At 49.3% G+C, this 10731-nt stretch overlaps 1 protein-coding gene across 1 annotated transcript; it reads right to left on the reverse strand.

Annotated features, from left to right (window-relative positions):
• Positions 1 to 6878: 6878 nt before the first annotated feature.
• Positions 6879 to 9942, reverse strand: KCNA5 (potassium voltage-gated channel subfamily A member 5). Its single transcript, XM_060190238.1, has one exon. It carries the CDS (start codon positions 9678 to 9680, stop codon positions 7746 to 7748), a length of 1935 nt encoding a protein of 644 aa, XP_060046221.1. The 5' UTR covers positions 9681 to 9942; the 3' UTR covers positions 6879 to 7745.
• Between the last annotated feature and the right edge of the window lie 789 nt (positions 9943 to 10731).

Below are 10731 nucleotides of genomic sequence, written 5' to 3' on the forward strand. Positions count from 1 at the left end.
TTTGCCATACTTTCCCAGCAAAGAATTGATAAGAGAGCGTGATTATCCAGGTAATTTAATTTTTTTTTTTTTTTTGAAACAAAACATGTTAGGGAAAGAGAGAGAGAAAGAGAAAAAAAGACAGAGAGAAGGGGACTCACTTACAGGACTGATATTCACATGTAGGTCCTGGAAGAGACAGTGAGTAAGTGTGGAGAAAGACCTGATGAATCTGGGCCAAAGAGAGAGCCCCAGACCTTTCCAAAACCCCGCCTACACCTCCCAAACCACACCTGTAATAACTCCCAGCTCTGAGTGGTCCTTTCACCAACATTCCAGCCACACCTGTAACCACTCCTATCTCTGGGTGGTCTCTCCTCCCTCAGCATTTTAGCCACACCTGAAACTACTCCCACTTCTGGGCGGTAACTTCTGTAATTGCTCCCACAACAGTATCTGCTGGAGAAGAAAGCAGACAGGCAGGCATAGCCATTGTCTGTATGTTTCCTGAAAACCAGGCAAAGATTACTGACATTGTCTGCACTCAGCTTTTAGAAAACTCAATTGATTATGATGCATGCCAAAAGAACAGTTGTTTGCTCTCTTTGCAGTAAAACCTTCAGTTTCATTAGTTCAGTAATTAAAATTTATGATAAAGTGACATAGAAGCACCCAATTTGCTGGTATCATATAGGGACACAATTTAATTATAAAAGAAAAATCAAAGATACTGGAAAGTCACCTTCAGATGATTCAGCCAACCAATTACTTTAGACCAGAAAACCTAAGAGAATAAAAGGCAAAGCTCACCATGCCAGCCGAGAAGTGAGGGTCACAATTTATGTTTCATGTGTTGAAGCACTTGGATTTGACGTGGGTCAAAGGCAGAGTGCAGGGAGCTGACAGCTATGGTGAGTCACAGACAGCATCCACTGGAGCCAGTAGGCCTGTGGCCTTGAGATAAAACCTGACAGGAATAACCACTTCAAGGGAGCAAGAGACATGTGATAGGAGGATGTGGGAGTTTGGAGGAGTGTGAGGATAAAGAAGGAGGAGGAGGATAAAGAAGATATATTAATAAGCTTTAAATTGATACTTTTTTTTCTTATCCATTTTCTTTTTAGATAGAAGAAGGGAGGGAGGGAGGGAGGGAGAGAGAGAGAGAGAGAGAGAGAGAGAGAGACTCACAGCACTGAAGTGTCCTTCAATCCTGCGGAGTCTGGGTCTGGACTTGAACCTGGGTTGTGCACATGGCAAAGCAGTACACTATCCAGGTGAACTATATTGCTAGAAAGTGAACTATTGCTTTTCCTCCATGGTGCTTCTGCAGCTTAGTTCTCTTGGGAACCCTACTGGACTTTAACCATTCTCTAAACCATGAAGAAGTACAATTTCATGTCTTCAGGACATATGGTGTAGATTACAATTTTATCTAGGTCTTTTTCATCATGTTTCCTATAGATGTCTGTCTCCTCCAAGGCAAGCAGGTGCAGCCGTGAGCATCCTGGGGACAAAATTGGTTTTGTCTCCATCCCAGCCACAGTCACAAGAACTGACAGAGTTGTGCCAGTACACATAAGACAAGAGGCAGAAATGACTGCTAGCTACAGTAAACTTCACACATGTAAGCACATATATGTATGTCCCCCACCTGCCTCACCTCTGCCTCACCTCTCTACTTCTCCCCAGGGAAGGCTGGCACAGAGACAAGACCAAGCAAGGGGTGATATGGGCAGACTATGGTCCTCCAAAGCCCCCAGTCTCTCAAGGGCCACAGAGACATAAGCTTGTCCACACCAAGTTCACCATCTGGATGCAAGAAGAGTTTTACAGTCTGAGTTTCCAGGGATTGCTGTGCTTTGATACAATTCAGCCTTCCCACAATGTCTTGCTCTTGGCCCTGTCTTCATCCATCTTGGATTTTCTACTTCCTCTTCCCAGCTTTAGAATATCTAGGGGGACTCCATGTTTTCTCCTACTTCCCCTCACAGACCACCTAATTGTAGAATAAATATTTGTTAAATAAGTGTAGGGAGGAATGAATGAAGTGCATTGGGTTATAAATGTCCTTATTTCTCATGCCCCCACCCCCACATCTAAGAAGCTTGTCTATAGGGCCCCATTCCTCACAGTTCACCATTTTCCCACACCTACTAATTTAGTTCATAGGTAGATAGATAGATAATAGATAGATAGATAGATAAACCACAGTACTGGGCCTTCCCTCAGTGTAGTGGTACCTCCCATGTTGTGTTAAGGTTCAAACCTGGGCAACACATAATAAGGCATGCACCCTACTGGATAAGCTACCTCTCTAGCCCTTAATGATTATTTTAAATGGTGATGTAAGTGTCTACAATAATAGGTTCACAGTTTTCTCTTGGGCTACAAAATCTAGGCTATTAATACCTTTTCAGCATTTTCACTAACCTCTTGCATAAACAATTGCTGAAATTCCATAATTAACAAAACCATAATGCTTGTGGTCCAGAAGTAGGACCAACCTTGAACTCTAGAATCCGTCCCTGATGATGGTCATGGGCAAAGAGCTGCTAGTCCTCTTGCCCACTCACCCCAGTTCCTTCATCTTAAATATCTTTTCTTCCTAGCCTTTCTTTAAGGCATCCAGAAATTCCTCTGTTCTACTTCATCCCACCCTCCTGCTCCTAATCTAGAACCTTCACTATAGAAGCCTCTACAAGATACTTGGTCAGATACTATCTTGTGTGGTTTTCTTTGATTTGCACTGATTGCTTCCTCTATGAACTAGAAGCAATATGAGTAAAAACTTTAGGACTGCCATCGTTCTCAGTGTCCTCCAGCACACTTGGAAGTGAGTATACCTACCCGAGTATTTGCTGAGTGGATGTGTCCAACTTGGACTAAGTCCAACTCAGGGGCCACACACATAGTGGACAAGTCTTCCATATCCACAAAGAGTATGGATCCAGGCATCTTTGTGCCAGAACACCTTGCTCCATCCACCACAAGCCTGGAAGAAATTCTTCAAGGGTTGACCAGTGCTGTGCTCCATTTTCCCTGTCAGGAGGTGGTGTGAACAGGACTTGAGGCATTTATATATTCATGTATTGACTGTAGAGCCTCAATCTCTAGCACCCATGAACCACTTCTGGGCTGCTTTTTCATTCCGAATGAGAGAAAGGAGGAGGCACCACAACATCAGAGCTTTCTCTGGTACCGTGATACTGCTATTTGGCCTTGTAACTAAGGAAAAGTTATTGTTAAAGGATTCTAGTTTGCATTAGTTTTTGTTGGGGAAGTAACTGTAGCTTGCACATACTGTTGTCTATTACTGTTGAGAAAGAAACTTTAGTTTAACATCTATTCATGCTGGAAAAGGAACAATGGTTAACTGTAAGATAGTAACTCTAGTCTGGTTCTTTCTGCATATCCTACACTGAAAAGATAAAAACCCATTTTGCAGGAAGGGCTTTTAGACTGACTCTGAGGATGGAGAGTGCTGCACATACATTAAATAGATAGAGACAATATAAGAAGTAAAGGACATTAATAATGGGGTGAGAGATTTGAGAAATTGACCTTTATTCTCCCCCTCCTGGGGGTGGAGGAATGATTTGGAGACATGCCACTACTGCCCACATTGGCCAATTAATTTTTTTTTAAATAAAGTTTAGCATTTTTGTTTCCCCTACAATTTGTGAACTATTGACTTTTCTGGAAAAGACACTTATTCTTTAATTTTGAGTGCCAGGGTTTGCCTCTGAGATATACACATGAGAAGACACGAGTCCTACCTGATGAACTCTCTCTCCAGCCTAGAGTTGGGACTTTTCAAGCAGGCAAGACCTGTCATTGTAAGGAGCAGGAGGAAGAAGACAGGTGACCAATGAAAGATGAGAAACAGAGGCTTTGCAGCAGAGCTTCTGGTTTTTCTGGGAACAGCCTGACATATCCTGGCCAGAGCTGGTGGATTGCAAACCAGGGGTGGTTCCTGTCTCTGTGAGCCAAGAAGCAACACCTGTACAAGTAGTTGGGTTGAAGTCAGTTGATCAGATCTGTGCAGGAAGGTGAAGGTGCTGGGAAATGAATGACAACACAGAAAGGGAGGTGGGAGAAGACAAGATAGGGTTCCTTCCTGTAACCAGAAGCCCATGTAGGAGCCCATGTAGGAGCCCTGAGCATGAAGTAGCAGTGGGCAGAGTGAATAGTGACATCCACTTCCTAAATCATAACAGCAGGTGCACTGACAACAGAGACTTGGACATTCTTGCATTGCCAACCAGTGTGTCCAGAAAGGTGTCATCACAGGCTCTCAAGGTGAGAGAAAGGCTGCAGCAGGAGACTGGGGTACAACACTGCAGGGGGCTCACCTTCTTCCCTTTTGCAACATTCCCTCTATCAAGAAAAATAGAACCCTCTCCCTTTTTTTTTGGTCTACTCCCCACTTTCCCTGAGATTTTGCCCCCTATTTATCTGAACTACCATCTGTCAGATAGCTGAACACATCTCAGGCCTCAGTGTGCCTCCCCCTGCTCCCCTACCCCTTACCCCCAACCCCCTGCTTAAGCCTCAAGGATATTCCAGTCTCAGTGAAGGTGGTAACTTCTCTCCTGTCTTCAGGGAAAACTGGAATCTGGGAAAGTAGAGAGGGCTACCCAGTCCCAATCACTAAGTGCAATCACTAAGTATGTGTTGAACTGGAGGCTTTAGCTTTAATGCCATAGAGGGCTTGGAGGTGAGACTATGTGGAGTTGAGCTTTGGCCAGATGCCCTGCTTGAAGGCAGATTATAAATTATAAATAAATAAAGTGTCTCTGTTCTTCTTCCTTTGCTTTGGCATGGGGTGACAAACAACAGAGCCCTGCCTGCTGGGCACAAGCCTTCTGCTTCCTCGTCCTGGGCTTTGCAGCTAACAGTTCCTGACTGAAGGCTACCAAGGGCAGTCTCTCATACACAATGCCTTTGATTATTGTTTCTGGGTCTAATTTAAGTTCATTATTCTCAGACAGCCAGACTCTCCAGTCTCCCTTGTTCTCAGGAGGATACTTTAGTGCATCCTCAGACACCAGATCTTTTTTTTAACTTATCATATTTTTATTCCTTCTTTTAAAAAGCTATTTTATGCATTTATTGGATTGAGACAAGGAGAATTCTAGAGGGGAGAGCAATTTAAGGAGGGAGAAAGAAAGAAAGACACCTATAACTCTGCTTCACTAGTCATAAAGCTTCCTCCCTGCAGGTGGGGACTAGGAGCTTGAGCCTGGGTCCTTAAGCTTGGTAACATGGGTGCTTTACCAGGTAGGTGTGCCACCATATGATCCCTAAGATACCATATCTTAAACTCACTGTTGTCCTAGGATGGGTGTGACTGCAGACCATGAAACTCGCAGCCTTAGGAATATATATATATATATATATATATATATATATATATATATATATATATTAGTCATTACTATTATTTACCAGAGCACTGCTCAGCTCAGGATTAAGGTGGTATAGGAGATGGAGACTGAACCTCGGTGTGGTCAAGAGATAATGCAGTGGATAAAGCACTGGACTCTCAAGCATGAGGCCCTGAGTTCAAGCCCTGGCAGCACATGTACCAGAGTGATGTCTGGTTCTTTCTCTCTCTCCTCCTTTCTCATTAATTAATAAATAAAATATTTAAAAAAGAGAGATTGAACCTCAGACCTTAGACATGAGGGTGTGTTTTCATAATCATTATGCTATAGGCCTGCCCTGGCACTATTCTTCAGGAACAAGCAATAGCAGGAATTCAGAGCTGCAGGTGGTTAGGTAATCTGAGAGAGAATATGCAACTGGTGGCCAAGAAGAGCAGTTCCTGCCAGGCCTGCTGACAAAGAGTGAGAAGGGGGCAGAGGGATCCCTTCTGAATGTAGGGACTGCTTGGAGCAGATAGCAACCAGACCATAATGTGAATAAGCCAATCATTCCTTGGGGTCTTTCCCAGCCTCTGCCCACTAGAGATGGAAGGTAATCCTTGGCCGCATCACAGGGGTACCTAGGGGATTGCTACAAAAGCAAAGCAGAGGGGGGTCGGGTAGTAGCGCAATGGGTTAAGCACACTGGACACGAAGCACAAGGACCAGTATAAGGATCCTGGTTCAAGCCCCCGGCTCCCCACCTGCAGGGGGGGGTCACTTCACAAGCAGTGAAGCAGGTCTATCTTTCTCTCCAGCTCTGTCTACCTCACCTCTCTCTATTTCCCTATCCAACAATAATGATACCAATATCAACAATAATAATAACCTTATAATATATTATAATAATATAACCTTATTATGCTATTATTATTATTATTATTATTATTATTAGCCTCCAGAAGCAGTGGATTTGTGGTGCAGGCACCGAGCTCCAGCAATAACCCTGGAGACAAAAAAAAAAAAAAAGCAAGGCAGAAGTCTCTCCCTCTGAGATTTGCATACCAGGTCTCTGCTTTGAGGAACAGTCTACACAACTGTAAGGATCCAGAGTCTTTCTTGAGTAAGGCTTAGAAACTACAGGCATAGGAGGATGCAGAAATTCAGTCCCAGGAGATCCCAGCAGGACTGGGGGCAGGGGTGTCTAAGCCTTCTTTGGGCTTTTAGCTCCATCCACCATAGCATGATCAGGGTGGTGCCCAGTTCCACACCTTTTCACAGCACCAAGCCATTTTGCCCACATGACATATAGCCCAGCCCAGATAAACAAAATTTACCCCCTACCACCACCCTTTTATGGGGGAAGGGACATCACAAAAAGACAGATGATCATCAAAGCACTAGTTTTCCATGTTTAGTGCCCCTACTGCCTTGACTTCAAAGTCCGAACCAGCAAGAGACAGACTACAGTTTTGTTTTTCATTTCAAAAACACACCTTGGCCTCATCTACAATGGAGAAAGTTACACTTGCCTCAACCAAGTCAACATTTTATTTCCTGGGAGTAATGTTAAAGAAAGTGTATTCTCAGAAGTCTTCCTCCAACAGCATGGGAATGCTGAATCAAAGAAAGGTACAAAGATTGCTTTAAGGCGCACAAAAGTTAGACTGGCCTTTCTTCCAGAACATTCCCTGCCCGAGATGCAAAACACCGATAACACGTCCTAGAAAAAAAGAGAGGTTTGCAGACATGGGAAAACCAGAATAGCTATCCCAGGGTCTCTGGCTCTAATAAAAGTATCACAGAAAAACATTACAGTGACTCTCCTTCATAAATACAACATATGTCTTGAATATATCTAAAATATCTCCATCTGAACTCTACAGTACAAAAATCCACTCACCAGCCATAAAAAAATAATATTTCCCCCCTATACACAAATATAATTACATGTAAAGCAAATTTGGAACACATGGAAGTGTGTGGGGCGAGGGAGAGTGCTGTTTACAAAAATCTCTTGGGATCTGGGCTATTTAAAGTCCTTCTTGTTTGGGTTATCCCTCCCTCCTTCCCTTCTTCCATTGGGGTATATAGGACACAGGCTACAAAATACAACCATCTCACAGTGCTTCATTCCGACAGAGTCCTGCGTCATGGAATGTGGGACTATTTAAAAAAATAAAATAAAATAAAATAAAATAAAATAAAATAAAATAAGCAATTGAGTATAATGGAAAGAAGATGGGAAGTGGGGAGGATTAAAGGAGGAGAGAAGGAGCAAAGGAAGGGCAGAGCTGGGTCCTAGCATAGGCTTGAATACTCTGTGGTATAAGAGGACAGTCAGGTTCCCAGGTCTCTGCTGTTACCAGCCACGTGCCACCTGTCAGCTTGGATGTGTCCTCACAAGTCTGTTTCACGGCTGGTGTCCAGACACAGGGCATACAGGGACCTCCCAAAGTCCACATTACTCTTGGCCTTGAGGTTACATTTCTCCAGGGGGCGGCTGCCTCTCCGGGAGCCTCCATCGGCAAACTCTGTGCACCCCCCAGCATTGCCCAGGGACCCCTTGCTACAGCTGGTCTTGCGCTGGCCATCCACAGGAGGCCCTAGACCCGCGTGGGGGCCACCCTGCTCGTCCTTCAAGGCGGCCTGGCCCTCCTGCTCCGTCTCCCGGTGGTAGAAGTAGTTGAAGTTGGACACGATGACGGGCACTGGCAGGGCGATAGTGAGGACCCCGGCGATGGCGCATAGCGACCCCACGATCTTACCTCCCACGGTGACCGGCCTCATGTCTCCGTAGCCCACAGTGGTCATGGTGACCACAGCCCACCAGAAGGCATCGGGGATGCTGGAGAAGTAGGTGTCCTGGTTGTCGGCCTCGGCGAAGTACACTGCACTAGAGAACAGTATGACACCAAGGAAAAGGAAGAAGATGAGCAGCCCTAACTCTCTCATACTGGCTTTGAGGGTCTGGCCCAGGATCTGCAGCCCCTTGGAGTGGCGGGACAGCTTGAAGATGCGGAAGACCCTTACCAGCCGGATGACCCTGAGGATGGCCAGTGACATGGCCTGCTGCCCGTTCTGGCCACCCCCGGACTGGGGCTCGGCCAGCTCGGTGCCCAGAGTGATGAAGTAGGGCACGATGGCCACCAGGTCAATGATGTTCATGATGTTGCGGGAGAACTCAGCCTTGCTGGGGCAGGCGGAGAAGCGCACCAGCAGCTCGAAGGTGAACCAGACCACGCAGGTGGTCTCCACGATGAAGAAGGGGTCGATCAAGGTGGGTGCCACAGTGGGGCCCGCTGAAGCGGCCCAGGCCCCGCTGGTATTGGCGCCCCTGGGGGCCCCCAGGGGCTGGGGGGGAACCCCGGGGGGGTGTCTCAGCAGCTCCCGCTCATCCCGGAACTCAGGCAGGGTCTCCAGGCAGAAGGTGACGATGGAGATGAGGATGACTAGCACGGACACGATGGCGATGGCCCGAGCTGACCCCGAGCTCTCCGGGTACTCAAAGATAAGCCACACCTGGCGCTGGAACGCCTTCTCCGGCAAGGGGCGCTCTTCCTCAGGGATGAAGCCCTCGTCCTCCCGGAAGGCCGCCAGGGCCTCGTCGCCCAACTGGTAGAAGCGGATCTCCTCCAGGAAGATGTCCAGGGGCACGTTGACCGGCCTGCGCAGCCGGCCCCCCGACTGGTAGTAGTACAGGATGGCGTCGAAGCTGGGCCGGTGCCGGTCGAAGAAGTACTCGTTGCGCAGGGGGTCGAAGTAGCGCATGCGTTTCTTGGGGTTCCCCAGCAGCGTGTCGGGGAACAGCGCCAGCGTCCCCAGCTGAGTCTCGAAGCGTAACCCCGAGATGTTGATGACCACGCGCTGCTGGTGGGGGGACCCCAAACCCGGCACCTGCTCCTCCGCCGCGCCCAGGGTGGGGTTTTCCTCCCAGTCGCGGTCCTCATCCTCCAGGGGGCCCCGGTCAACAGGCGGCAGCTCCCGGGGCAGCGGGGGCAAGGGGCGCCCCCTGGGCTCCGCACCCCCCTGAGTGCCGCCCCTCCCCGGCACCCCTGGGTGCTGCGCAGGGCCCTCGCTGAGCTCGGACGTCAGGGGTCGCGGGGGATCCGCCCGTGTGGCCTGGCCAAAGCCCTCCAGGGCTTCTCCCCCTCCTCCCCCACTTCCCCCTCCTCCTCGTTCTTCTTCTTCGCCCCCTCCTTCTCCTCCTCTCCTTCCCACTTTTTCCTCTTTCCCTACTCCTCCTCCTCCCCCTTCCTCGCCCCTCCCCGCTCCTCTTCCACCTCCGATAGTCACGGACCCGCCGTTCTCCAGTGGCACCAAGGCGATCTCCATGTCCCAGGGGCGGAGGGCATGCTGCGTCCCTGGACGCCGGCTCCCGAGCCCCCCGCTCACCCCCCCCCCGCCTGCCGGGCGCCTCCTCCTCCTCCTCCTCGCCCAGGACGGACCTCGGCGCGCCCCCTGCCTGGCCCCGACCTCTGGAGGCGGCCGCCTTGCCCTCCGCCTCTCAGCCTTGCCCTCCGCTGGCAGCCGGTTACCAGGCAGCGGAGCCTCCTCCCAGATGCAGCGCTGGGCTCCCGCGCCCCCGCCCCCCCCCCCCCGCACGCCCTGCCCGCCGCCTCCCGGTGGCCGAGTCTCTCCAGAGGGCGCAGCTGGGGCCCCGGCGCTGGAGGGCGGGCGCTGGGAAGGGCGCAGCCTGGCCCTGGAAGTGGGGGGGGGGGTGGTGGTGGTGGTGGTGGAGGGATGGAGAAACAGGTTGTATGGAGAAAGCAGAAACTCCCAAGGCAACCAGGGGACATCAGCCCTGGATGGCAGTGTTGGAGGTCAGTTTAGGGAAAGCAGCACCCCACCCCTGCACCCTGCAAGAAGCCTGGAGAAGGCCCAGAGGCAGAGCCAGAAGCCTAGTGTGTCTGTATCCTGTCTCAGCACTCCCTCCCTCACTGACTGCAAAGGCCACAACATGCAGATGGAGGCAGAGGTGACACCTGGAGACCAAGACTACAGCCTCGGGGTCTGGGACTCAGGAGACAGACTATATAGAATTTGGAAGACCAGAAAGCTCCCGGTCTCTGCCACCACCCTCTACACGCCTACATGGTTTGCACTTTCTTCCCTTCTGTTCTTACTTTCTCCCACTAAATGCGCATCTCCCTCCCTGAAACATAACTGTCTCTCTCGAGATTCTTCCAGGTAGGAGTCAGTCTAGAACCTCACGGGATGGAACTGGGGGGAGGGTCCCAGTTAACTGCTCCCTCCCTGTCAATAGCAGGTCTCCTGGGCGAATGGCCCCGGTAGGCTTTACAGCTTTTCATGTGGTTCTTGGTTATGGTTGGGGAGAACTGTGGATAGTAGGGGCTAAGCTGAGCAGCCTGGAATTTTAGACCTG

This window comes from Erinaceus europaeus, chromosome 4, assembly GCF_950295315.1.
Source record: "Erinaceus europaeus chromosome 4, mEriEur2.1, whole genome shotgun sequence".
Lineage (NCBI taxonomy): Eukaryota > Metazoa > Chordata > Mammalia > Eulipotyphla > Erinaceidae > Erinaceus > Erinaceus europaeus.

Excerpts from the sequence above, each read along its gene's own strand:
- KCNA5 (XM_060190238.1), bottom strand. The coding sequence starts at position 9,680 with ATGGAGATCGCCTTGGTGCCACTGGAGAACGGCGGGTCCGTGACTATC.